We start from the raw sequence: 27,573 nt of genomic DNA on the forward strand, positions 1-27,573 counted from the left end.
ATAACTTAAAAAAAAAATAAACCTACCCATGAAAATGAGTAACAAGTGAAATAGTAAAATAGAGTTTGCCTTTTTTTTTTTTTTTTTTTTTTTAAACGAGCACGCAGGGGACCGACATTATGTTTCTGAAGGGAGGCTTGAATATCAGGTAACATGAGACTCAGGTGAGATGTGGGTTGGACTCTGTGCAGCCATAGCTTCTGCTGAACTCTTAGCAAACAACACAATTGAGGAAGCAGTGCAGACGAAGAAAACCCCTTTATGCAAGTCATTCCGAAGGCTTCCAGAGATGCTGCTGGGAAATAAATTTCGTCCCACCTCCGCTGCAGGCAAAATCGAGACCCAAAATGTACCCAGGTACTATAATATATATATAATATATAGCTCTTCCTGCCATTTGTTCTTCTTTGTTGCTCATTTTGCTTTTCCCTCAGTGTAAGAACCAGAGTTTATTGTTTTCAGGTATTACTAGTCCTGTCTTGTTGTGCTCTTTTTCTCCTTGATTGGGTGTTTAGTGATTGTTTGCTGTTGCCAGGAGAGAAAAGCAGTAGTGCACGGTGGCATCATGCATGAAGATGCTTATAAAATGAACATGAACCACACCAGTGTCTGTCCTTGGGGACTAATTATTTTCCGTTTTGATGAATGAGATTGAAGGGTTCAGCTGACTTTCATTTGATTATCTTTGGCTACCTGATGTCATTGGGTGTGCAAATCTAATCTGGGAGGTTTAAAATTGTCTCTGTCAGTATGGAACACTTAAATGAAGAAGCTCAAATGTAAAAGCAGTAGTTAAGAATATCAGCCGGATGTAAGACCTCCTAATACAAATCTGCTTGGAGTCTCTTTAAACGTTTAACTTAACGTATAACAAGCAATTTAATCCCAGCATTTGAATATAATCTATGACTTTGTACCTATTTAATTTATGATTCAGTGTGCACATTATAAGAAGCAGGACTCTTTTCACATATACATTACAGCACTGTGAAATACTTTCTTTGCGCATCCCTACTTTGGAGGTTGGAGTCAGAACACAGGGTCAATAATTATAATTCACCCATGGAGCAGGGCTTGCTCAAGGGCCCAACAGTGGCAGCTTGGTAGTGCTGGGGATTGAACCTCAAACCTCTGATCAACAACACAGAGCCTTATGAGCCACCACTGTGTTTCTTCCAACAATGGTCATCCATAGACTTTCAATTTTGCGCTATTCATCCTGTTACTTGTCCCTGTTAATGAAAAGCATCCCTACAACCTTGTTTTTTACCGTTTTTACAGAGTATCCAAATGTTATTTCATATGGAGTTTTAATGGTTGCCTTCTGAACAGTTTCTCTTATGTGTGAAGATTTATGATATCTGCACAATTCTTTGCAGTTTTTTAAACTATTTATAACAGTCTCTGCTCTTCTGCCGTCTTCTGTCTGAGCTCAGACCTGTGCATGAAGCCACTGCATGCAGCTTGTCAAGGCAAACCCGATGTAGAGGTGGAAATGTTGTGGTCCCAAGGGAAGGATCTGACCTGAATGAGACACGTTTTGAGAAAAGCCCAAAGACAGAGTGGCTGGAAAGAGAACTTCTGAGGCAAAAGCACAGACGACATTCATTCACTTATGGAGACGATGAGAAATTCACCCAGCACCATGTCCATAATCCTTGCATCTCTAGATTCAAGGTAAATTTGTAAGTTGTTAACTGTTTTCTGTAGCCCCTGTTTTTCACTGTTCAAGGTAAAGTAAGTTGTCTTTTCCGTATCTTTTAGATGGATTGCCTTTTATTGCTATGATAATATATATGACGGGTCCACTTAGATAATACCTTGTAAGGACAAGTTCATGACTTGCTGCCTTTGTACACATTAAGGTACCAGCTTCTCTTACATAGTGTTCACCTGTTATTCATTACAATGATTATGCAATGGGAAACCTTTCATAACAATATCTGGACAATGGTGTTTAATAGGTGGACACAATATATTTGTGTAATTTGTTTTAGAGTTCTTTTGGATTTAGCCAAATTGTTAATCCCTAACCCATTTTTATGAGTTTTTATTGATGATTTATGCCGACTTGATACTTTGTTGAATTAATGCCAAAACAGAACAGATGAGGTTTTGCATCTAAAATACATCTTGAACACCAGCAGCTTCATTGCTGCTATTTTTGTTTCTTAGATCAGGGTTTATTCCAGTTTTCTATCTGGCTGTGGACCAAGTCTGGAAAAAAATGAAATGGCAAAAAAAAAAAAAGCCTAGAAGAGCTTTTTTAATAACTCATAATGTATAACCAGGATTTAACACCTCAACCTTTATCTCATAGAGCGAATCTGCTTGAAGTTTAACCTTGTTGCCAAGAAAGTCAAATTAATAATAATTTATTAAAAGTAACAATTACTAATTCCCACTTATTAAACCAATATGTATATTATACATTGCAATTTGTGAACTCATAGCATGTCAAGGTTAAAAGACCATCCATTCATTCATCCACAAATGCAATGGTAAGAAAAACCATTTTGAATCCAGTTAGAAATCCATTCATCCATTCAACCATTTATCAGTTGACAGGTCAGAATGTCAAAGGGGGTAAATCCATCCTGACCATTCACTGGAATGGTGGACACAATATATTTCTGAAATTTATTTTAGAGTTCTTTTGGATTTAACCAGCCAAATTGTTAATCCCTAATGCAATTTTGTTTATTTTAGAGGCAATTTCTCATCTAACTCTATTCTAAAAACTAGTTTAAAGTAAAAAATAAGTAAATAACTTCTATGCCAGAGTAATCCTAGAATAATCTCAATTAACCTGTGCAGATATACTAGTTGATTTCCACAGACATGACATAGACGTTATTTCATTAGCTAGCTGAAGAGCATGTTTTCAAGGCTGATCTTTTTTAACACACTAGCATCTTGATGCTATGAAAAGAATTTCTTTTTCTTCATCTTGTTAAACATATAAACCTTCAAACTTGACCGTATATATAATATAATTATACTGTATAGTTACATTTTAATTTGATCATTATACATAATGACAACACTTTTGGAATTGTATACAAACTAAACAAGACAACTCCAAAAATATTGGAATGACAAGGCTACTTGTGATCCACACTGAAGACAATTTGGTTTGAAACGGTTGCCTTTCATTTTATGATATTTACATCTCAATGGGTTAACAACATAGTATATGACACCTTTTGTTTAAACACACTCTTTTGTTCAAGTGATTAAAATATAGGATTGTCTGACTGTCAGGTTGTTCTTGCTGCTCAGGTGTGCCCTGATAGATTGATTGTATAAATAGCTAATAGCTCTGCATGTCTGCTCTTGGTTTAAGCCATGGGTTTCACCTGTGAAGATTGCATTTGTTGCTAAGCATAAAACAAACATGAAGATCAGTCAGCTGACTTTGGAAGAAAAGCAAGCCATTTTGCAGCTAAGAAAATCAAGCAGAGCTACTGCTAAAGATGTAGACATTGGTAATTGGAATGTCCCAAAAACAACAGGCACTGACATCACCAACAACCTCCAAAGAGCAGGGTGAACAACTCATAATCTACTATTTGATAAAGACTTTGGGATCAGAAATGTAGATTCCGTACCAGAATCAGAAGACAAGTTGAATCAGAATCTTGAATCTTGTCTTCAGAATCAGAAGACAAATTGACAAATTGGTAATATAATGAGTCTCAAAGGTTTTGGCTCAAGATGAGAAAGAAAGGATCACACGGTCAAAGTGTGGAAGAATAAAGGATCTGCTCGTGATCTAAAACATACAAACATATTGGTCAAGCACAGTGGAGGCAGTGTCATGACTTGGGCTTGCATGGCTGCTTCTGACTCATTAATCCTTATTGAAGAGATAAGTCATGATGGTGGCAGCAGAATGAATTCAGTAGTTTATAGAAACACACTGACAAATTAAAAAGAAATGTGTCCAAATTGAGAGGAGCGTCTTCATATAGCAAAACAATGACCCAGTTCATACTGCTTGCACAACAAAGGACTTTATCGAGAGATAATATGCAACTAAATATTATATGTAAAATATTCTTTTTTTAAATTTATGGCCATCTGTTTCAACACATTTGCTCACTTAAAAAAATGTTAAATCTAGGTATAAATATCATAAAATATCATTATATTTTTCTTTTGATCTCAAGCCCAAATGTCTTCAATGTATTTAAAAAAAAAAAGAAAGAAAAAAAAAGCATGTAAATTTTTTTGTTATATATTGCAGTTCCAATACTTTTGGAAGGAAATCTAAGCTTATAAAGGTAATTAGCAAATTAACATAAAACCCATGAACTACCTATAATTGTGTTTCTCAGGTCAGCGAGGTGATGGTCTGTGCACTAGTTGTGCATCATTCCTATTTCCTAACCCTTTAAAAAAAAAAAAAAAAATTAAAAAAAAATCTAATAAAGTGTTACAAGACAAAATATCTAGACATAATCTGGAAATAATTGATTGTTTTCTTTGGAATGTTTAATATGTTTATGCAACTTACTCAAGCATCATTTTTGTAATATTGTAATATAATGTATTTTCCATAATTTTAATGTTAATCTCCATGAGTTCAAAAATCAAAGAGAATCAGTAGACATGTGACTCCGTGGCATTACTGCTGTTTCACTATCTCTCAATAATTAATGTCATGAACCTGTTTGACCCACCTGTGCTTTCCTTCCATTTTTTTGTTATCTTCTCACTAGGTTCATGTAAAAAGGCAGGCCATTCTGTGCCTTTACCAAGCATGGTTCATTGTTAATGATTTGTTCGACATGTATAATATATGCTACAGTCCAGACTTTTCTGTCTAAATGTTTCTTGCAGCTAATCTGAAATGCCATGTTGCTAGGGAACTATGTCAAATTGGCAAAGATCCTATTAACAGAGATATTGTCCTTTTTGTTTGTCATGGCTGCTTCCATAACTACAAAAATCCTTGAGCCGCTGCCTCCACATTATACCTAATTTATCCAGCCAGCGGTCCTCCTGAAGCGTTCGAATTTCAATACATCTCTCTGCTGGATCTTTACTTATCTCTTGTTCTTTCTTGTTAAATAGTTCTCAGAATTCATTAATTGGCTGGTAAGCGCAGATTTTTATTCCCTGTGCAAATTTGAAGTGTATGTTTTTTATTTTTCTGCAGCGCTCCTGTCCCACTCACCTTTGGTTAAAAATAACTTGAAATAAATCACAGCTTGTTAAAGCAGAGAAAAAATAATTGGCTGAGATCACAGACATGAATGTGTGCATGCTTGAGCTCATGCACAAATCATTTTTTTAACATTATTCAGGAAAATCTGTATTGAGAAAGGAACATTTAAGGTGCTGGTTTTGAATTCAGATGTAGTCTTGTGTCTCAGTGTAGTTTGGTGAAACGGCATCATTAATGAAAAAAATATAAGATTTATTTCTTGGCTGCAGATCGAGCAGAAGGTGTCCCTTGAAAGTCTCACAAAGCTGAAAATGGCATTTGAGGTATGGTGGATAAAATATTTTCATATTGTGTGTAATATTTTTGCATTACAATAGAACTGACATGGGTGTCTTTTTGGGCAGGAGTTTGAAAAAGCTGGCACCAGATTTTTGGATCTTCATCAATTTCATCTTGTCATTAAGAAGTGTTTGGGTTTGCGTGCCATTGTAAGTCCCAGTGCAATTACTGCTGAAAGATGATATCATTGCCATCAAGTCATTTTTTTTCTCTGTGTATGCAAATAACAATTAAATTCTTTTCAATATGACAAAATGTTTGGATTGTATCTGCTCTCTCACTCGCTGGACCCTCTGACCCCTTAAAAATGCCACAGAATGATGCTCAAATTCGTGAGCTCTTCATGAAGATTGATTACTCTGGACGAGGCACCATTGGATGGGTATGCATCTTCTAAAACTATTTATATACAATTCATATCAGCTTAAACAGTTAAAGAAGGGACATTTTTACCTAATGTACTGTTCCATATTCTTCACACACTCTCATAATAAAGGTGTCTCAAATACAGAAAATTGCACAAAAGAATTTATAATATATCAAAATAATACAGATAAATTCAGATACCTCCATGCCAAAATATCGGATACAACTGAAAATAGTCACTAAATTAAATTTAATGAGTGTTAAAAATATTTTAAAAAATATGTATATTTATTGTTGTGTTAAAAAGAAAAACAATTAATTAAAGATAAGGATAAAAAGAATAAAGGAAGCATTTTTCACACTTTATGCCCATGTACAGTAAAGTAAATGTACTAGTCTTTTTATGCCTGCCTGCAGTTTTTACACACATTATATAATTAAAACACATTTTTGAAGGATTTTCAATTAATGCTGCCAAGTATACATAAATGTTGTTCAAATAAAACAAACTTATACATACAGATGTATTAAAGATTAAAAATGTATATTTAAAAGGATTAAAGGTGCTTATTCAACAGTAGTTTATTTTACTAAGCAATCAGTCATAAAGAAAGTATATTGTTGATCCAGACAATCCTAGAACCTTGGTAGATGGTTAGCTAAAGTTTAGTAACCCCTTTGGAATGAATAATAAGAATAAAAGAAAAAAACTAGCTAAATAAACTCAGCAAGTAAGTAGCTAGCAAATGTAGCTAAATTACATTACTTTACCAGCTTATTTAACAAAGTTCAAGTTACATTAACATACTTCTTTATATTTGGTAGCTAAGTTTAAAGGTCAGTGTTTTCACATACAAGGATGAACCTTATCCTGAATGCTTTTTGGCATTCCTTTTGGGAATTTATTTTAGTAAGAATTAATTTTCAATAACAGCTGATTAAAGTAGAGCTTTCCAAAATTGTACTACATTATGAATCTAAATACAGATTTATCTATTAAACTACTTTGGGACAGTGTCTATTGTTTAAAGTGCTATGATAATAAAAAGAAAGTAAAATGAATATAATTTATGTGTTTGTTTAGGATGAGTTCTGCACATACATGCAGCTGGAGTATAAAGAAAAAGAAGAGTCAGTGGTTCGAGGTAAGCAGGCAGCATTCACTTTGCCAGCCAGTATGAAGCCCCTTACTCATGGTGAGCCAATTCTGCGGATCCATCCCACCCCTGAGGGATCCATAGTGACTGTGAGAGAAGATGGGACAGTCAACTACTGGAGCTCCAAACTTCAGCTAAGGAAGAACAAAAGTGTTTTTGTGAGTAACACTTTTGCTGTTCTTTGATATGCTTAGTAACAATAAGTCAATGTGACATGACAACATTTATATTCTAACACTCACTAAAGAACTTCATCACAAAACATGTCCAAGATTGCAAGACACAAGCAGGTGCTTTAGCAAAAAAAGATGCTTTTTAATCCGAGATTCTATGAATTAGAAGTTTGAATATTTTGTTTACAGATTACACAGATTCAACTCACAGATTTCAGTATTTCAAAATATCAGCATACAACTTCACATTTACAAAGAAGATAACATCCGGTGGCATAATATTTTAGCAATGTTAATTTTAAACTTGCAAAATTGTATTTTTTTTATTTAAAAAAATCCTCTAAACTATGTTTATACCCCTTAAAACTGTGTACTTTATCTAATTTGTGCTTTCCTATTAAATCCTATTTAATCATTTTTAATATCTTTTGTTTTCCTTCATGAATTTCTTTTTTTATGTTATTATTTTTGTTATTAATTAAACCATGACCAAAAATATGTGGACACCAGACCTAAAACCATAGGCATCAATGTGAAGTTGGTCCCCCATTTGCTACTATAACAGCCCCCACTCTTCTTCTAGGATCACTATCTACAAGTTTTTGGTGTTTGTCTCTATGAATTTGTGCCTATTCAGTCAAAAGAGTGTTTGTGAGTTGAATCACTGATGTTGTCTGAGAAGGCCTGGATCACAATCAACATTCTAATTAATACCAAATGTGGTTATGCAGTTGCTTGGCCATTGAAACCCAATTCATGAAGCTCCCGGTCGACAGTTCTTGTTCCAAGGTTGCTTCTAGTGGCAGTTTGAGACTTGATGATGCAACAGAGGATAGATGATTTTATGCACTACATGCTTCAGCACTCGGTGTTCCAGCTCTGTGAGTTTGTGTGGTCTACCTCTTTGGAATGAGCTGTTGTTGAACCTAGACACCTCCATTTCACAATAATTCCACTTACAATTGACCAGAGCAGCTGTAGAATGTCAGAAATTACAGTGACTTCTGAAATTTCACAGATGGCATCCTATGACAGTTCCATAGTTAGTCACTGAGCCCTTCATTAGGACCCAATCGACTGCAATTCTAATGTTTGTCTATTTGATATTGTTTGTCACAGTATTTTATTGGCTTTAAGAAAGGTACCATATATTTAATATTGGTATATTATACAGTATATTATAAAATTGTATGCCCTCTGCTATTTATGTATTCCTATTTTATCAAGTACGAAAGACCCATTGGACGGACACCAAAATGGGCCACAGATTTTATCACAATGCCTGAGTACAACAAGCTAATCATTGGAACAGGGTGAGTTGTGGTTGTTATCTTCATTTACGTTTTTATTTGTTGTACAAAACAAAGTTAGGTCTTAAGACAAAATGCAATGTAACACACAAATCTTACTGATTCCTTTGAAGAGGTCCAACTCCAGCACATTATCTTCCTCTTCTTCTAAATTCTGATTTGGTTAAAATGAGGTTGATTGCAAAAGCTTATATTCTTACTTCCTTTCCATTGATAACCATGTATCTAGTTTACTGAAGATGTCCCTGAGAGGTCTGTTTATACCTTAGGGATGGTCTTGTGCTTGAAATATTCATATCATTTTCTGTGCCTTAGGGACAGAGAAATCCAGCTGTATGAGCTTTCTTCACTCGAACCTTACTGTCAGATAAACTCCCTGGAAACCATGCCTCTTAAGTTAGACTACTGGTGAGAATATTTTCAGAAGCATATACCTTATGAGATCATTTTTCTGGAAAATTAAAAGGTTGTTAAAGTAGCCCATAATGTAATATACACTGCTTTAATGCAATATGCAGTGTCGTGCTTTGTAAAGCTATTATCCATTTCAATATCCTTTTGATAAAAAACCTTATACCTGTTTGTGAGATAGCGGATTTATTCTTGTCTTTATATAGCTATACTGGCCCTGATGAATGTGCTATCATATATGGTGATAGTCAGGTAAGCACATTTCTAATGAATACACATTTAGGATGAAGAGCAATGAAGTTCTTGATATTAGTTTGATTAATTATGTAGCTTTCTCATCCTAGGGCTGTGTGAATATCATACTAATGACATCTGTGGGGGAGACATTGAGGTAAACATGCATATTAATTATCCTCATCAAGACACACATGGTTTCATATTCAAAAATTAGCCTTTTGAGATGATACATTATATATGGATAAGTTCTAATATATACATAAAGTTTTTAACCATGGCTTGGTTGTTGGTGTGATACAGTATAAGCTGGTTTGAGAATTATAGAAAAGTTATTTCACAAATCTCTAATTTCCTGGGATTATCAAAAACAGTAGTCTCTAGAGTTTATTCATAATGATGCAAGCAAGTGAGTAGCATTTCTGCAGGGAGACGTTCCATGAGGTTTCAAGCTGGGGTTAGGGTGAGCAGGTTCACAGATATTTCTATTAAATAGCTATTCTTATTAAAGTACAAACAAACACATATATAAATACAAAGAAACATTCACATAAGGTCATGCTATATTTTAGACTTTTTTTTTTGGCCCAGAACATTGGGTGGGATAAATTGTGAGGGGGAAAAAAAGACATTTTGTCAATTGCAATTCACTTCACAGGCAGCAGAGGATGCTAAACTTACAAACTGTCCCTTTAAGTATAATTGTATAATACTTTCCCTATAGGATGTGGAAGAAATTGGCAAAGGTTGAAAATGTGCCCAGTATTGGCATTGATTATGCAGTCCAGTCTCCAAATGTGACATATATTAGGTGGAAAGTCCATCAAGACTGGGTAACAGAGGTAAGAGTTTGTATATGTAATACTATAAAGAAAATGTACAGTACTGGAGCATTTTATTTAGCATTGCATTAAATATATTGAAATAACATAACAGTAATCTATAGTGATAAGTTGGTTGAATCTTTGTGGATTTTTGGAAATAATTGGAAACTGGGATTACATTATAAAAATGCGATTTATTCCTTGTCATTTTAGTTGAAATATATTAAAAGCATTCCTGCCATTGTGTCCACGTCAAACCATGAAGCCTCTGCTCTTGTTATTGGTAAGAAATAAAATGAACCTGTGTTGTTTTATTCATCCGTAATGAGCACTAGTATGAGCTTTGACTTTGAGTGGTTTAGACAGAATCTATCGCAGACAAAAGGTTGCTTTCCACCACACTGCCTGCTGGAACAGAGTGATTATCATCTCCATTTAATACTTAATAAAGTCTAAAAATAGTATGTTTTTTTAAATATATATTTTTAGTCTGGCCTTAAAGAACAGGACTGCATTTATTCTGCAATTAAACCATTTTATTTATTGCCAGTCAAGAGAACTGTCAGGTACTGTACCTTGATGTAATTAAATTCCAGTTAATCTCATTTAAATAGCATCCCATAGCATCACACAGAAAAGGGGCTATGAGTCACCTGGTGCTCTGTGCATGCAGAAAATTATGCACGTCATTATATGTGTCAGCATTTAATACTTTTATAGAGCATAATCACATTACTTTTAGGTAAATTACATCTAAAACTGTTCTTACTATTTTTTCCAAGGTTGCATTCGTCCGTCCACTAATGTTGAACAGCAATTAAAAGAGATTAAGGAGATGTGGGGGGTTGAGGGTAAACCAAAAAAAGCCACACTTAGCTTCAGCAGCCCACAGCTAAGAGCACCATGTGACCAGACAGTCTTTTCCATATATAAAGGAGTCAAGACCTTTGACCTCTGCAAGAGGCATAATCTGCTGGTGACAGGGGGGATGGACAGAATAATACGCATGTGGAATCCTCATGTTCCAGGGTGAGCATCTGAGTTGTACAGAAAATAGTAATGACTCTTACCTCTGACTGTGGTCCTGTGATGTTATAATGCATGTGAATAGTGGATTTTAAATTAATTAATAAATCGGACTTTAAATGATAAAGTATAAGAATTTATAGTAAAATGTACACATTGGACAAACACTATATAGTACCTCAATGTTAATATATCTGTACATATCTGATATCTGCTCCAAATATTCAAAAACTATCAGAATTTGAGCTCCCAGTTGGAGTGCTCTGCTCATTAGCATCCCAGAGCACAGGGGGGCTTTTTTCATTTCATTATTTTCTTTTTTTAAATGTATGACCTCCCTGTTCTCAGGATGGCAGCAATGTGTTTGATCTTTCTCGGTTCTGAATAGTTGTGGCACATCTATGTTTAATGCTCTGCCAATGATAGGAGGCCCACAGGCATTCTGAAAGGTCATACTGCTCCCATCTTCTATCTCTGTATCTCCTCAGAGGACAGCCGTATTTTCTCCGTCTCCACAGACAACACTGCCAAGGTGAGTGAAAAAATGGAAATTTTGTTTTGACTTGAAGTCTATAGCACAATTCAAGTTGCAAATGTTTATTCTCATGAGGATTAAACTGACAAACAAATTTGAAATAAGAAAGAAATAAGAGATTTGAGTTAAAGAAACTATTATGGCTCAAAAATGCTTGAAAACCTTGGAAAAAATGTAGAATTTCATTGTCATATTGTAAGTCAAGCTTTTCACAAATTCCCCCTAATACATTCAAAAGGTAGCTATTAAAGATTTTTTTTTATATATACACATAGAACATGTATAAAATATAAGCAATTCTCTTGCATAAAAGTCACGAACAGAATGATTCACAAGAGTTTTACCTACATTATTTTTCTAATTATTCACATAATGTTTCACATATGGATTTTTTGCTTTGCGTTGTATTTCCACATGCTTACTTGAACTCTGTGAAATTCCAGGGGATAGCATAGTGAAATGCATCTTGAGGTTCTTCACATGATCACATGCAGTAATTTGTGCCAAATTGCCCATGGAAAACTTACTGTATGATCACGTGGAATATGTATGATTTTATTGTAAATATGTTTTGATCACACAAGCAAATTAAGAAATGATGTATGTATAGGTTTGTTTATTTCTATGCTCAGTATGTAGTGGCATTCAGAAAAACAGAAATATATTGATCTATACTAGATTTGTACATGTGAAAGCTGGAAGTTTTTTTTTTCTTTTCTTTTTAAAAAAAAAAAAAGATATGGGACATCCAAGATCAGTGCTGTCTGTTTGATGCCCACCCAAAAGCGAGCTGTCTGCGGGGAGAGCTGTCGGCCTCCCTGTACTTTATTGGAGTGAAGAGCCTTTATGTAGCCACCGATTCACTCTTCTTACTCTCCCTCAAAACCAAGTAGGTTTTGTTGTACAGTATGCTTACATATAAACTAAATATAAAATGTATTTATTAGCACAAAAATTCCACAGAGTGGAAAATTGTATGTTGCCTTTGAAAAGCTTGCCACCTGTTTTGATAGAAAATACTATATTTAGTATACTATATACTATAAAAACTATATTTTTTATGTTATACTATTAAAAAAAAGATGTATATACATGCAGTTTTCTCAATTTTGGGAGTAATCAGATTTGTGGTTTGGATAAAATATTTATGCCCATGAATATATTAGAACAGAAAATGCCCAAAATTCTAATTCTAAACTTTTTTTATTGTTTCTTATATGTTTTTCATTAAGTACTTCTTTGTTATATGTCACAATAGTTACTTATATGAGTAACTTATATTATATGATATATCTTATATTTGAGTTACTTATATTAAAAAAAACACACACACACACATTTGTTTATTTAATAACAATTACAACCATCCACTTCTCCTAAGGATGTCATACTGTAGTTGTCTGTGACTGGGGCCCCAAGAGAGCCTAATTGGCCCTGCTCTCTTGGTGGAAAGAATGTCTTTCTCCTCTGTGGATCAGAGGGCTAGGCTAGCCAACTGTGGACATCTATTAGCTAACTTAAACAGCAGTGATGGGAATTCTGGCTCTTTTCAGTAAGGAAAAATCAATTAACATCTCATATACTACGAATATGAGAAGATTCTTTCTACCTCTTAAAGATTTCTTTGCCACCAAAACCAGTTCAGTGAAATCTTACTTACCTTTAAAGTATATATCCTTGTAGAAACTGTATAGAAATCAAACAATATGTCTGTATTTATGTTGTGAACTGAAAACATAAAGGTGTGCTTTATTTATCTAGATATCCTGATAGATATTTGCTTACTGCATTCTACCACAGCACCATTGAATTCTCAATTCTCATTTACCAGAGGTTTTGAATTCATTTTCTAAAAGAACAGATCTAAAACAATAGTTTCTTGCTTCAAGGGAAATCACAGGTTTATCTTAGTGTGTTTGTTCTAATCTGTTTTTCTACACTAACAACTCATCCACTCAGGTCTTAGATGGCACATGCTCCGCACAATTACCGGCTAATATTAAACAGGCTTTTTGGCAGGAGTCTTCAGTGTGAACTATTTGTAACAGTAGAGCAGTTACTTTAATATTTCTTCCACTGGAGTGGGTAAACTAGATACTAGATCATAGATGCCATCACATGAACTATAAATTACTTACATGAATAATGCTATTTACTATGGACATTCAACAATGTTTCTATAAATATCTTCTTCTTTCGGGTTTTCCTGTTAAGGGTCACCACAGTGAATCATCTGTTTCCACCTAACTCTATCCATGGCACCCTCTACTCTCACAGCTTCATGTCCTCATTTAACACATCCATATATCTCCTCTTTGTCCTTCCTATTGACCTCTTACCTGGCAGCCCCATCTCCAACATCCTTCTACCAATAAAACCATCTCAATCTATCCTCTCTGACCTTCTTCTCAAAACAGACAACCTGAGCTGTCCTCTGATGTGCTCGTCCTAATCCTGTCCATCCTCATCACTCCTAAAGAGAACCTCAACATCCTCATCTCTGCTACAGTACCTCCATCTCTGCCTCGTGTCTTTTCCTCACTGCTACAGTCTCTAACCCATACAGCAGAGCTGCTCTCACTACTGTCTTGAACACCTTTACTTTGATTCTTGCTGACACTCTTCTGTCACACAACACTCCAGGGACTTCTCCACCCATTCCAACCTGCCTTCACTCACCTCTTAACCTCTTTTCCACACTCTCCGTCACACTGGACGGTTGACCTTAAATAATTAAACTCCAGCACCTTCTTGATTTCAGCCCCCTGTAACCCCATTGTCATACTTTCCTCCTCTCATTCATACACATGTATTCAATCTTCCTACTACTGACTTTCATTCCTCTTCTTTCCAGAAGAGACCTTCACTTTTCCAGGTGTTCCAGGCCACTCCTGACATCCTCATACAGTACCATAGCTCCTCTCTTGGCAGTTCCTCTCTAAATTCGCAAAGACACAGTGCAGCTCCTTCTGACCATCTCTATACTTCTCCATTAACATTCTTGTGCATCAGTAGTGCTCTTTCTGGGCATGAGTCCATGCTGCTGCTCACAAATATCCACTTCCTTTCTTATCCTAGCTTCCACTATTCTTTCAAATAGCTTCATTGTGTGGTTCATCAACTCTGAGCAGCACACTTGTTCTTAAAGATTGGCACTAGAAAACGTCTCCTCCATTCCTCAGGCATCTTCTCACTCTCTAATAGAAACTCTATCTATATAGAAACTCGACCGCTGTCTCTCCTAGACACTTCCATGTCAACTGGACCAACAGCCTTTCCACTTTTGATTTGCCTCAGAGCCTTCCTCACATCATCCTTTCTATTCTTTGCTATTTTCTGTTCTACAATATCCACCTCTTTCTCTCATCTTTCCCTCTCATTTTCCTCATTAATTAGCTCCTCAAAATATTCCATCCATCTTTTCTGCACACTCTCCTTGCCTGTTAGTACCTGATCTTTAATCACCCTTATCTGTTGCACATCCTTCCCATCTCCATCTCTCTGTCTTGCTAATTTGTACAAGTCCTTCTCACCTTCCCTCATGTATAACCTCACATACGACTCATTGCATGCTTTCTGTTTGGCCTTTGCCGCGTCCCTCTACACTCTGTGGTGCAATTTCTTGTGATCCCTTCTCTTTTCTTCAGTCCTTTCTATGTCCCACTTCTTTTTAGCTAGCCTCTTCCTCTGAATGCTGTTCTGTACTTCCTCCTTCCACCACCATATTTCCTTATCTTAGTTCCTTATCATACTCAGTTCATTGTGATCAGTCATCTGGAAGCTCTTTCTGACCACCCAAAGCCTGTTTCAGCTTTTCACCTCTTGGTCTTCTTTTCTATCATTTCTCTCCTCTACATCCTGAGCACCAAAGACATCCAATGCTGTCTGCCTACACTATCTGAAACCACCACTTTGCAGTCACTAATCTCTCTCATATTGCCTCGTCTCCATAGAATGTAATCTACATGCATACCTTCACTCTCATATATAACACTATGTTCCTCTCTCTTCTGGAAATAAGTGTTAACTTCAGCTATTTCCACCTGCTTAGCAAAATCCAACACCATCTGTCCTTCTAGGTTACTTTCTTTAACACCAAACCTGCCCATCACCTCTGTTCCCCTCACACACCTTCCCGTTGAAGTCTGCTACTGTATAATCACTACTCTCTCACATCTGGGAATACGCTCTATCACTTCATCCAACTCACTCCAGAATCTCTCCTTCTTTTCTAACTCACAGACTACTTGGAGCATAACCACCGATGACATTCAACATCACTTCTTCAATTTTTAACTTCAAACTGATTACCCTGTCTGACACTCTTTTCACCTCTAAAACATTCCTCACAAACTCATCCTTCAGCGTCACTCATTTCTCTTCCTATTCACACCATAATAAAACAGTTTGTATACAACTCCAATACTTTGCTCCGCTTCCTCATGGTCTTCTGCACAAAAAATATTTCTTCTCTTCATTATGTCCACCAGCTCTCTACCTTTCCTTGTCATTGTACCAATGATAAGAGTCCCTATTCTCAGACCTATACTCCTGCCTTTCCTCTTCTCTCTCTGTCTATGAATGATTCTCCCTCCTCTCCTTCCTCAATCAACAGCAGTCCAGTTTTTGCCGGCACCCTGTAGGTCAAGAGTGCCAGTGGCAGTCGTTGTTAACCCAGGCCTGGGTATTGCAAAATTGACACTTTTTGCACGGATACTCATCCTGACACAACCCTCTATTTATCTGGGCTTGGGACCGGCAAAGAATTCACTGGCTTGCAACCTATTTGGTTAATGGATTAACGGATATTGGATCCCACTGCTACACTTCAGAGGCAGTAGTGGCTTGAGTGGTTAAGGCTCTGGGTTGTTGATCAGAAGATTGGGATTCAAGTGCCAGCGTTGCCAAGCTGCCACTGTTAGGCCCTTATGGATGGCTGAACCTGCGCTCTGACACCAACCTCCAAAGTTCACTGTGCTGTATTGTATATGTGACAAAAAATAAAGGCTTCTGTTCTATTCTATAAACTGCTGAAAGCAGAAAAAAACAATGACATCCATTCATAGATATCTGTAAGCTATTGTGCATTTATAGAAAAAGTTCAACTGCCCTGTCATATGATATGATAGAAAAAAGTGAATTCTGTAGAGTAGAATCTGACCTTATGATATATATGGAGTTAAATAAAATGAACTATTATTCAATGTGCTTCCATTTTTCTTTGTGTTTATCAGCTCACAGCCTGAAGGTAGCCATATTGTTTCCCATAAGGAGGCAGTGCTGTGCTGCGGGTACAGTCAGGAGTTTCGGCAGGTGGTGAGCTGCACCGAAGCATCAGTGAGTACAAATGAGTTTCAGAAACACCTGTACAAAGCAGACATGCCTATGCTGATGTGATGAGGTACTGCCATGCACTGTGTGTGAACAGCAGTGTGTTTGATGATGTGCTGTGTACGAACAGCAGTGTGTTTGATGATGCGCTGTGTACGAACAGCAGTGTGTTTGATGATGCTCTGTGTGTGAACAGCCCTGTTTTTGATTATATTAGGATAAGACTGTTTATTCTGAGACTTTAAAAGAGACTGAATACACATACCTATAAGTCAGTAATTTTCCAGCTAGGGACATTTTAACCAATAAATTCGACAGACTCAAATGTAATCCAAATGTACAAAAGTCACAATCAATATACAGTATAAATGTGTACATAAATTTCTATTTTCTATGAGTAATAATTTTTTTTATTCCTGATTTTTTTTTTTAGACTACGTTCAGTCTGACTTTATTTATAATAGGCTGATGTGTTTTTTAGTCATAAAAGCTGGGATTAATTTCATTCAGTTAAATAACTCAAATAATGCTATGCATCACAGAGTCCCCAGATTCTATATTAAGAACCACTGCAATGGATAATTGTGTATTGGAAAGCGGTGGCTCAAGTGGTTAAGGCTCTGGGTTGTTGCTTAGAGGATTGGGGTTCAGGCCCCTGCACTGCCAATCTGCCGCTGTTGGGCCCTTGAGCAAGGCTCTTAACCCTCTCTGCTCCAGGGGTGCTGCATCATGACTGACCATGTAAAAAGGCTTCTATTTTATTATATGGTATTCTACAATGTAGTGCTAGTTCAGTGCTAGAGAAATAACCAGATAATTCATTGTGTATTGCAACAACTATATAAAAGCTATATAATAAAAGCTTCTTGACTTAATTGTGATTCCAAAACCAGAGAGCCACTCTTGGGCCCTTGTTCATGGTGGGATGAAATATCCAACAAGCTCATATAGGTGTGATGGTCAGGTTTCCACATATTTTTAGCCATAGTGTGTATCTTCAGCCAAACTACACTTTTGATAATGTATAGACGCCTACTAAGAAAACTATTACACAGAAACTGAAGCTGTCAAACAGACGAACCAAAGGCAAGATTCTCTAATATTTACATTTACAGTTGCCTTATTGCACAAAGTTTCAATGGAAAAAAGTGAAATACCATAACAACAAAATCATCAGACTGGATCTAGCTAAATATTTAATGGGCATAAAGTGATCCTGGCATTTCAAGTTAAGTCAAGTCACCTTTATTGTCACATTGTTGTAAATATTAAAGTTTGTCATGCTTCTGTGTAGTTAAAATCCACACCGCTGCTTAAATTCTAAGTATAAAAACAACATGGGAATTACATTATGCTTTTGTGTTTGTTGCACTTCTTTTTGACTAGGGCTTTCAAACATAATTTGGTCTATTTTAGATTGTAAAAGTCTGGGATGTGGATACAGGAAGTCAGCTCTTTGAGTATGGAAGTGCTCACGGAGTTTCTGCCATAACCTGCATGGCGTTTGATCCAAAAGGAAGGAGGTCTGTTTTTTCACCCATGTAGATTTTTGTGTGAAATTACATTTTCCTTTTTTTTTTTTTTTTTTATTCTTTCCACTTTCTTTAATACTCTGTTTGTTTTAAAGACTTGTTACAGGTAGCAGAGATGGCTGTCTGAAAATCTGGAACTTCCACAATGGCCATTCCCTGAAGACACTGAAACGAGGTGTGGTAGGCTTATTCAGTTGTAGGCTTGTAGACACGTAAGAGAACATCCAAAGTACCATAGTACACGTCATACAGTAATTTGGCATGCGTACAAATCAAAGCCCATTTATAATCTTGTCCTTACTCTTAATACTCTTAACTTAATACTCTTAACTTACACTTGTCTTCACCACAGAAACAGGCTGTGTTTGAGTAATGTTATTACATCCTAATTCAGCCTAATCCAATAATGCTAATCTGGTTAATCAAGTAAACTGATTATCTGAAGCAAATGTGTCTAATTAGCAAAGTTAGCTGATATTCTATAAGAAGGTATGTCTTCAGGAAAATGGTTGAATTATTGAATTTGAAATAAATATATCCTTGTTGTACACTTTATTACAAATACTAGTATTCCTGCACATACGTGACACTGTTGTAGTCTTAGATATTTGTTTTTGAATGACAAGCATGGGATCTGATGCAGTCTTCAGCTGTTGAATCCATCCACCTCCATCTCTGATGTGTTTTAAGTTTCTAGATCCTTTTTGCTCACTATGCTTGTAAAGAGTGGCTGTGTGCATCAGCTAGAACCCGTCTGGTCATTCTCCTCCGATATCTTTAATCAACTGTGCTTTGGCTCACTGAAATTGTTTATTATTTTATTTATTTATTTTATTTTTGATTTCTGCACTATTCTATGATATACTGTTGTGTGTGAAAATCCCAAAAGACCAACAGTTTCTGAAATACTCAGTTCTGCCTGTCTGGGACCAACAATCATGCTACGGTCATCGAGAATGAAATCACATCTTCCCTCATTCTGACATTTGATGTGAATATTATCTGACATGCTTGACCTGCATTATTTATGCATTACACTGTGGCCACATGATTACCTTATTAAATATTTGCCTGACTGTCCTTGCATACAGCTGAACTATAAGTGTATTTTCACATATAATTTTATTAACATTTTTTTTCTATGTCGATCTTTCCATATTATTCACAACCTGTCGTATGAGTGTAAAATTTAAGTATAATAACATTTTAATAATATGTAATTCTATATTATTTACCTATAAACACATGGGGCAAAATATATTAGCTTGTTTAAAATATAAGTGGCACTTTTTTTGTAAGAATACTGTTAGCTGGATATCAGTCTAACTGGCACAACATGGCAGGGGACCACCATGATCAGCACACCAGCTGTAACTTAATGTAAATGAATAAGAAGGTTATTTGTTTCTTCACAGAGGATGAATGCCATGAGATCTGTGACTGCACCTATCTGCAAGTGCACATGAACACGTGAGCCTATACTTCAGCACAGCCTATTTACTTTCCCCTCATTTGTTTTTCACATTTTTAGCTGAATCATGGTTCACATTTATTCTGGCAGATTTGTGATGTCAGTTGGCTGGGGTCGAAGGATTGACGTTTACTTAGTGAGTATAAAGGCCCAAGGCAGACCAGCCTTCCCATTTCATATAAGCATAATTCCCCAGATGGCGCTCATAAAAAGACTAACTGCTGTGACCTGCTTCCCTTCACTACTCTCCTGTTTATCGCTGTGCAGCGCATTTCCATTTTTCATTTACTGAATCTATCGCACATCCGCTCTGCACTCTTTCTTCATTTTGCTGTGTATAATAATGCATTATTCGAAACACTCTGCAAAAGTTACAAAAAAAAAAATCTTATAACATGTGAGGGTGATAATATTGTAGAATATGTGCATCAAATTTATCCAGAAGTGGAATTTAGCACAAAAGGTCTTTAATGTTTCCAGTGATACAAGATGAATTTCCATTTCATCGCTTCTTGATGACCTGTTAACTTTCTACATTGAAAACACCTCAGGTTATGTATTTAATGCATTTTCCTTACAAAAGGAATGAGACGCTGTGTCATGACACTGACATTTTGGGAATGCTTCTGTGAGTCCGGTGTATAAAGCAGCACAATACAGTTCAAGCCAGGGCGGTGGAACAATGCATTTGCTTATTGCCATGGGCGGCTAAATCTGTGGCCCAGGAAAGATCGTTTACCGCCTTGGGGGCTCGCCTTGTTTGGATAAGAATCAGGGCCTATCACCTTACCTCAATTCATGTTTCCACATGTGCTTTAGACATCACTCTCACAGACAAGTTCCCATAATTTCAACACCATGACACAGCGAAGAATTTTCTTGAAAATGAACCACAGGGAATTCCTACAATGTGACAGTGAATGACATGACAGTGAATGTCACATATGCGAGAAAAGAGTGTCTTAATTCATGCTTTTTCCTATTTATAGTACAACCTAGTCATACTGCAGTACAGATATTCAAGTCAAGTCAAGAGTCAAGAAGCTTTTTATTGTCATTTCAACCATATATAGCTGTTGCAGTACACAGTGAAATGAGACAACGTTTCTCCAGGATCAAGGTGCTACATAAAACAAAGACAGGGCTAAGGACATGTAAGTAGTCTTAGCCACATAAAGTGCAACTGTGCAACCTGGTGCAAACAGTGCAGGACAAGACAAGCAAGACAGTGCAGGACAAAAGACAGTGCAGGACAAAAAACAGTGCAGACATTAAGTTACAAGACAATACAAAAAGTACAAAAAATGCAATACACGCATGCAATAGATATTGGTCAAGTTGTTGAGGTCACCCCCCCATAATTTATGATGAGTTGTATTTTTTAGGACATACCTGATGACACTCATCATTTTCATAAGCCACAACCCTCATGGCAAGAAGATCTGGTAATAAACACACATACATTTGAAAATCACTATTCTACTATCCTCAAATATATTTAAGAAATATGACATATATTGACTTGATTGATTTATGAAATGTTTCATTCTTATTTAATTGTTGAATAGAAAAAGGGACACAAAGAGGACATTTTGTGTATAGCCCAGCGCCCTCCTTCTCTGATTGCTACCGGAAGCTATGACGGAGAAATCATCGTGTGGAACGTGGTTTCTGGACACATCCTGTGCCGCTTCCTTACACCTCTGCCTCCGCACACAGACCATGCTCAAGGTATCTTTGTCTTTTTTGTTTATCATTAATAAGCTCTAGTAATTTGTAATATTTGTGTCAGGCTGAAAAATTCCTTAATTTTTTTTTTTTTTACTTTACTATACTTCTGAAAACTATAGGTTTTCCTAAACTGAAAGGGAATTATCTTCTGAATATAATTTAGTTTTAAAATCTGGTTAACCCCAACAGACTTCCTCTATACCCACTGTACTTATTAAAGGGGAAAAAACTTTATTGTTAAATGTTAAAGAATTCTATGTTCATGATGTACCTCTCTAATCACCTGAGGTAAAAGTCAGTTGCAGCATTTAAACACATGCGTCGTTGTTATCTCTTCACTTGGCTCATCTCTATTTCAGGTGAATTACTTTAGTTAATCCAGTTCTGTTGACTAAATTTCATCTGTTCATCTGTAAATGCTCTCTATTTTTTGATGACGAATTAAGGTAACTTCTATCTAAGAAATGCACATTTTACTTTTTTTTGACCTCTTTTATATACTTGTATTTACTGTTGCATTTGTTAAACTCTATTTATCCACATGAGCTTAGATTCGTTTTGCTAGAGATTGCAAAGTATATCATATATGTCTATTTACACCTATTCTACAATTACTGCAAATATATTTAAATAATTTTTATTTTTTATTTTGACAACATACTATATATGTTGACAACATACTATATCTTCATATATTTTTTAGTTATATAGCTTTGAGTAAAAGCAAATCTTAAATAATATGTCAAATAATAGAATTATTCAGTCTACTGTATTTCTAGGCTTTTCAACTTAATGTAAGTTTAAGCATTTAGTTTTGAAAGAAGCAAAATGATCTGTCAATAGAATATAACAATTTTAAGCTTGAAATGTTAGGCATCCAGAGAAACGCTAAATAGAAGATGTCATATTTTTTTAAGCACTGGTAGACTGGAATTTCATTTAGAAACAAGATGCTGCGACAAGGGAACAAGCTGTTTTAGTTTGACCAAAATACAAACAAGGACTCACACAAAGGGACCAATATATTACAGTATATTGGTAACAGAAAGTGCATGTATAATAGGTTGATTGCAGTTCTTTAGCTCTGGCTCACAGGCTCTGCTCTCCAGACAGGCCTTCTCTCACACAGAGCTGTTTTTAATAAATCACTTTTTGTGGTCCATTTTGAATTGGTCATTTCTGTGCTTTGCTGCCTCCAATACCCTGGTCCTTCACAGTGAGAACTCTACTCTGTAGGGGTGGATAGCAATGACTTTTCAGAATACATTTTTATATCATTTTGTGTATTTGAAGCTAGGGATGTGCTGTCACATAGACCCTGGTTACACCCTGTTGTATCACAGATTTTGTCTATAAGCAATGATGGGAATGGCACTCAATCAGAAAATATGAAGCATATTTGCATTACGGGTATATATATGCTACTACTTTTCTATGCACATTCTTACAATAATTTCTACCTGTATTTTTATGAGATATTTTATGTTCCTTTTAATTAAGGAACCATTTATGAGATATTTTATGAGATACCATTATTACAGGGGGAAAATAATATATCATAGATAATAGATCAGTTGTGCTCAAAAGTTTGCATACCTTGGAAAAGTTTGCAAGGTGTCCACCATTTTTTTATTTCTTATAGGACTCGAGTTAATATGTAAGGCATAACAAAAGGGCACAATCTTTAAACAAAACATAACAAAAAAAAATGTGTATACCTTTAGTTCTTAATATGTGTATTGCTCCATTAAGATACAAGGATGACATGCAGTATTTTGTAATAATTTGTGTCAACCTGTGTCTTTATAATATGGCCAAACATTCAAGGATATGCAAACGTTTGATCAGCATTGTTTAGGTGAATTTAATTATCATTAGGTTCAGAAAAGAAAAAAATATTTTGCATTATCAGTCATATTTTGCGAATAAATGGCAATGATTAACAATTTCTTTTAGAGTATGCAAACTTTTATACAAACATTATATATGTGACATCTTGATTTTTGTCTGTATGTGTAGCTGTGAACAGAAGTGTGCTGAGTCTCGTCTTCTTAAAGACTCGGGCGTTAGATCCCACCTTTACTTCAGCTGCGTCTCTCGTGTCCTCTGGGGCTGAAGGTGAATTGTATTTCAATTGAGTAAAACATATAATATGTAAAGGCTGCTGTGAGATTTCACCTAGACGATAGATTCTGCTCATGGTTTATCAGAAAAAACACGTTTTTTTTCAATGTTACAGTAAATGTTTAGATAGACTGTAATACTGGTTTGTGGATTGCATCAGTTTTTTGAAGCATTATTGATATTCTATAGGTTATATTCATTTCTGGACCGTGCTGAATGCAGGAAAATTGTTGACATCTTTTAAGGCGGTATGTCTCATCATGTTTCTTCCCCTTAAATGTTCTCATAAGCCAATGAGAAAAATAAATCTTGACAGATTTGTTGATTTTCCAGTCTAGACACGAGCAGAGGGTCACAAAATTGGTTGTCACACAAGATGACAGTCTCCTCTTCGCTGCCGATCATGTCGGCTACATCTGTGTTTATGACATTAAGGAATTTGCTATCTCCGATGAACAAAAGTCTCTGAAAAGTAATGCTCTTTTCTTTTTGCTCAGAAATCCTGTGATATTGAATTGTGACTATAAGGATTTCGATTAATAACCCTGCTTTCATTCCAGCCATGAACTTCTGGCGAGCACACATTAGCAGCATCACTGGGTAGGCAGATGAGCATTGTATTTATTTCTTACTGCTTGTGTTTTTTCAACAATTGACAGCTGTACTGATTTATGCTTCTATTCAAGTTTGCAGATCATTGAGAATGACCAAGTTCTGCTCACTTCCTCTCTGGACTGCACTGTACGCTTATGGAGCATCCATGGAGAGTTTATAGGTATATTTAATGCCATTTTTTTAAAAACAACCTTCCTCATCTTCCTTTGTCTCTGGATCACTGTGTTTATTCAACAGCATTATTATTGATATTTTAATATATCAATTTGCCATTGATGACTTAGCATTTCAGCAAAGTTAGGATTATTGTAAAGCATTCATACACCTGTGAAGGAAGTGGTTATGTGCAAATCAGGATTTCCAGGTTGGATTAGCAGTCAGGGTTTAAAACCTTTCAATTAGACAACTATTATAAATATCCAGTAAAGGGGAAATATAGGGAAAACATTTTCCCCAGGCTGTGTTGCGAGGGATCTTCAGTATTCATTTTGTATTGATTTGCTGCAACCTATCCTTTTAACAGGGATAGCTTCTTTATTTTGTCAACCATATACATCTGTATTTTAGAAAAGTGGTTTTTATATGGAGCTACAATTTTAGCTATTCCCACTTGGTAAAATATAGACTTTGCAGTTGCTGATGAAAGCCTTGATTTAAAAGAAAAATTCATCTGATGATTATTTAGAAAAAAAATCCCTCGTTCTCATCCTAAAGTAAGGAAGCCCTAGAGGTGCTGAACTGCATCAAAGGTTAGCAAGTTATGCCACACATAATAAGCTGGATTTTGAAATTGAAGCAATACAAAATTAGTAGCCAGTAAAGCTTAAATAAGATAGTGTGGGAAAGAATAATATCTCCTAACCCTCAATAAGCAAGGAAAAGGGTCACTCAGTCAGTTCCAACTTCACACTGGCAGACTTGGCAGCGTGAAGTGGCTTCCAGGAGGCCAGTCAGTGGTTGGCGAACTCCGGGAACGACGTCCTCCTCTGTTTCATCCAGCAGGCATGCGTGGGCATTATTTTTGTAGCCGAACAAACACTCACCACCTTGAAAGCACCACACCCCATGCAACTTCCTCTTCTTCTCTGACAGTAAAGAGTTTTTGCTCCACTGCCCCACTGCCATGTGCTTACTGGCTATCCAAAACACGCGTGGTGCTGAAATGGTGTTGTTTATTCAGCACCCCTGCGGTAGTAGTGGGAGGAGCGCTAAAGCAGGTGACAATGCATGCTCTGCCATCACAAGTTATAGACCTACATATATGGACAAACACTTTTGGAGACCTGAACATGCCTGTGTATACCTTCTCCCAAACTATTGCCACAGGATTTGAAGCACACGATTGTGCATGCTATTTTTGTATTCTGTAACATTACAATTTGCCTTCATTGCAAACCTGATCCAGCATAATACCCCTGTGCACAAGTATACTCCATGAAGGCAGGGTTTGCAAATTTTGGCATGGAAGAAATCAAGTTTCCTGAATGCTGCCCTGAACTTAAACCAATTAACACTTTTGGAATGAACTGGAACACCCAATGCACCTTAGACTCTTCGCCCATCATAATCTCACTAATGCACTTGTGGCTGAATGGGCTAAATCTGAGACCAAATCTGGAATAGTGTGCACAACAAGCACATATGGAATTGCATCTCATGCATATTTACAACTGTCAAGCTACATTTGTGGATCAGAGGGCAGGACCAACACAGAATGTTATGCGTAATTTTGCTACAAACTGATAAAGCAGCATGGCAAATTTGAGCATCTATTAAGCAAGATGGAAAACACTAAGTGAAAAACAATTTCCCCCACGGATAGAATGTATGACATTGTAATTACTGTATGTAATATATAATCTATTTTTTTGGTTTCGTTCAACACAGTATTTACTCAGCAGGGAAGCCAGTCAGCAAAATATTACAATTTCCAAACTAGACTTTATGGAGGCATTTACAAGTTGCTCAGCTCTGTGTAAGATTTGCATGTTAGATGTTAGCATGTACCATTTTTGAAATGTTACTTATCTGAAAGTATTGAAATGTAGAGAGACATTGAGAGAAAGAGAGAGAGAGAGAGAGAGAGAGAGAGAGAGAGAGAGAGAGAGAGAGAGAGAGAGAGAGAGAGAGAGAGAGAATACAAAATACTAATCTATGTCTATACATCTGTATATTTATACACATAAATACAACAGGAACCTTTGGGCAGCCTGAGCAATGGAGCCTCCATACTGCATCATCATGGCAGCACCCTGCTGTTCCCTATGAGGTTCTTGTAGATCCTCTGAGCATGCCTGCACATACTGTGCTCAAAGGCAAGACAACCTTATTAGATGATTCCAACTCTACAAAAACTGAAGACACAAGCATTGAGGTACCATCACTGAATTCCAATAAAATACATAGGATGCTAGAAGACTAAATATAATGTACTGTATGTGAGAGTAAATGTATTTTATTATCTCTTTACATGTTTTGTTAATATGTCAGTGTTATGGTGTGGTGTGTTTCATGATTCTGTCTATATCTTTAATGAAGCTTTGGTGTCTTTGCAGTTGGATTCTCCCACCAAAATCAAATCCCCCTTGCCAAGCTCTAGCGACCAAGACATCAGGAAAGAGATTAACACCTTTTTTTATCCTGAATGTGGGAAGAGGTAAGCTTGTTTCTTAGTCTTTAAGATGCATGTTAGCATTCCACTATGGTGAAACATGACCCGGTGTTCTGTGAACTGATCTTTCCCCTCTGGCTTTGCAGACTGCGACATGAAATATTCAAGCACTCTAACAAGTCCCTGAACCATGGGGGCCTTAAGTCTTACCACAGTCTGAGGTATTTCGATGTTGTTAATGTCTCCACTACATATGAGAAGCCAGACCTCTTCAGAAGCAGTGCAGTGAATGAGAAGACTGCAGAAGATTGACGAATACATGTGAAAAAATAAAAATTACAACATGGATTATTCCGAAAGACACAAAGCAACACTAAGAAGGGGAGAACATGCAACACTCCACACAGGAAATAAACAGAACCCTGGATTAGTGAGGCACAATGATAATCCCAGATTATTGATGCTTTTAAAGCTACTTTAAAATGTGCTCACTCTTAGCATGCACTTTTCAGTGCTGATGCAAAAAGACACAAAAATGCAAGAATTGCTATTTTATTATTTTCTGCATTAGGCATGCATCGGATTGAAGATTTTTGAAAATAACATTCAA

At 36.2% G+C, this 27,573-nt stretch overlaps 1 protein-coding gene across 1 annotated transcript; it reads left to right on the forward strand.

Moving 5' to 3' along the window:
- Positions 1-222: 222 nt before the first annotated feature.
- wdr95 (WD40 repeat domain 95) lies at positions 223-27,573 on the forward strand. The gene is made up of 30 exons (XM_047820502.1): positions 223-357; positions 1,437-1,677; positions 5,443-5,496; positions 5,578-5,661; positions 5,829-5,894; positions 6,963-7,193; positions 8,436-8,521; positions 8,834-8,926; positions 9,136-9,181; positions 9,274-9,320; positions 9,888-10,005; positions 10,201-10,270; positions 10,770-11,016; positions 11,440-11,545; positions 12,286-12,437; positions 16,783-16,885; positions 18,296-18,402; positions 18,507-18,586; positions 19,827-19,881; positions 19,973-20,018; positions 21,268-21,327; positions 21,451-21,613; positions 23,633-23,731; positions 23,927-23,985; positions 24,071-24,209; positions 24,298-24,337; positions 24,424-24,512; positions 26,548-26,726; positions 26,908-27,008; positions 27,110-27,573. The coding sequence occupies exons 1-30, from the start codon at positions 290-292 to the stop codon at positions 27,273-27,275; spliced, it is 3,195 nt and encodes a 1,064-aa protein (XP_047676458.1). The 5' UTR covers positions 223-289; the 3' UTR covers positions 27,276-27,573.

The sequence above is a fragment of the Tachysurus fulvidraco genome, chromosome 11 (genome assembly GCF_022655615.1).
Source record: "Tachysurus fulvidraco isolate hzauxx_2018 chromosome 11, HZAU_PFXX_2.0, whole genome shotgun sequence".
Classification (NCBI taxonomy): Eukaryota; Metazoa; Chordata; class Actinopteri; order Siluriformes; family Bagridae; genus Tachysurus; species Tachysurus fulvidraco.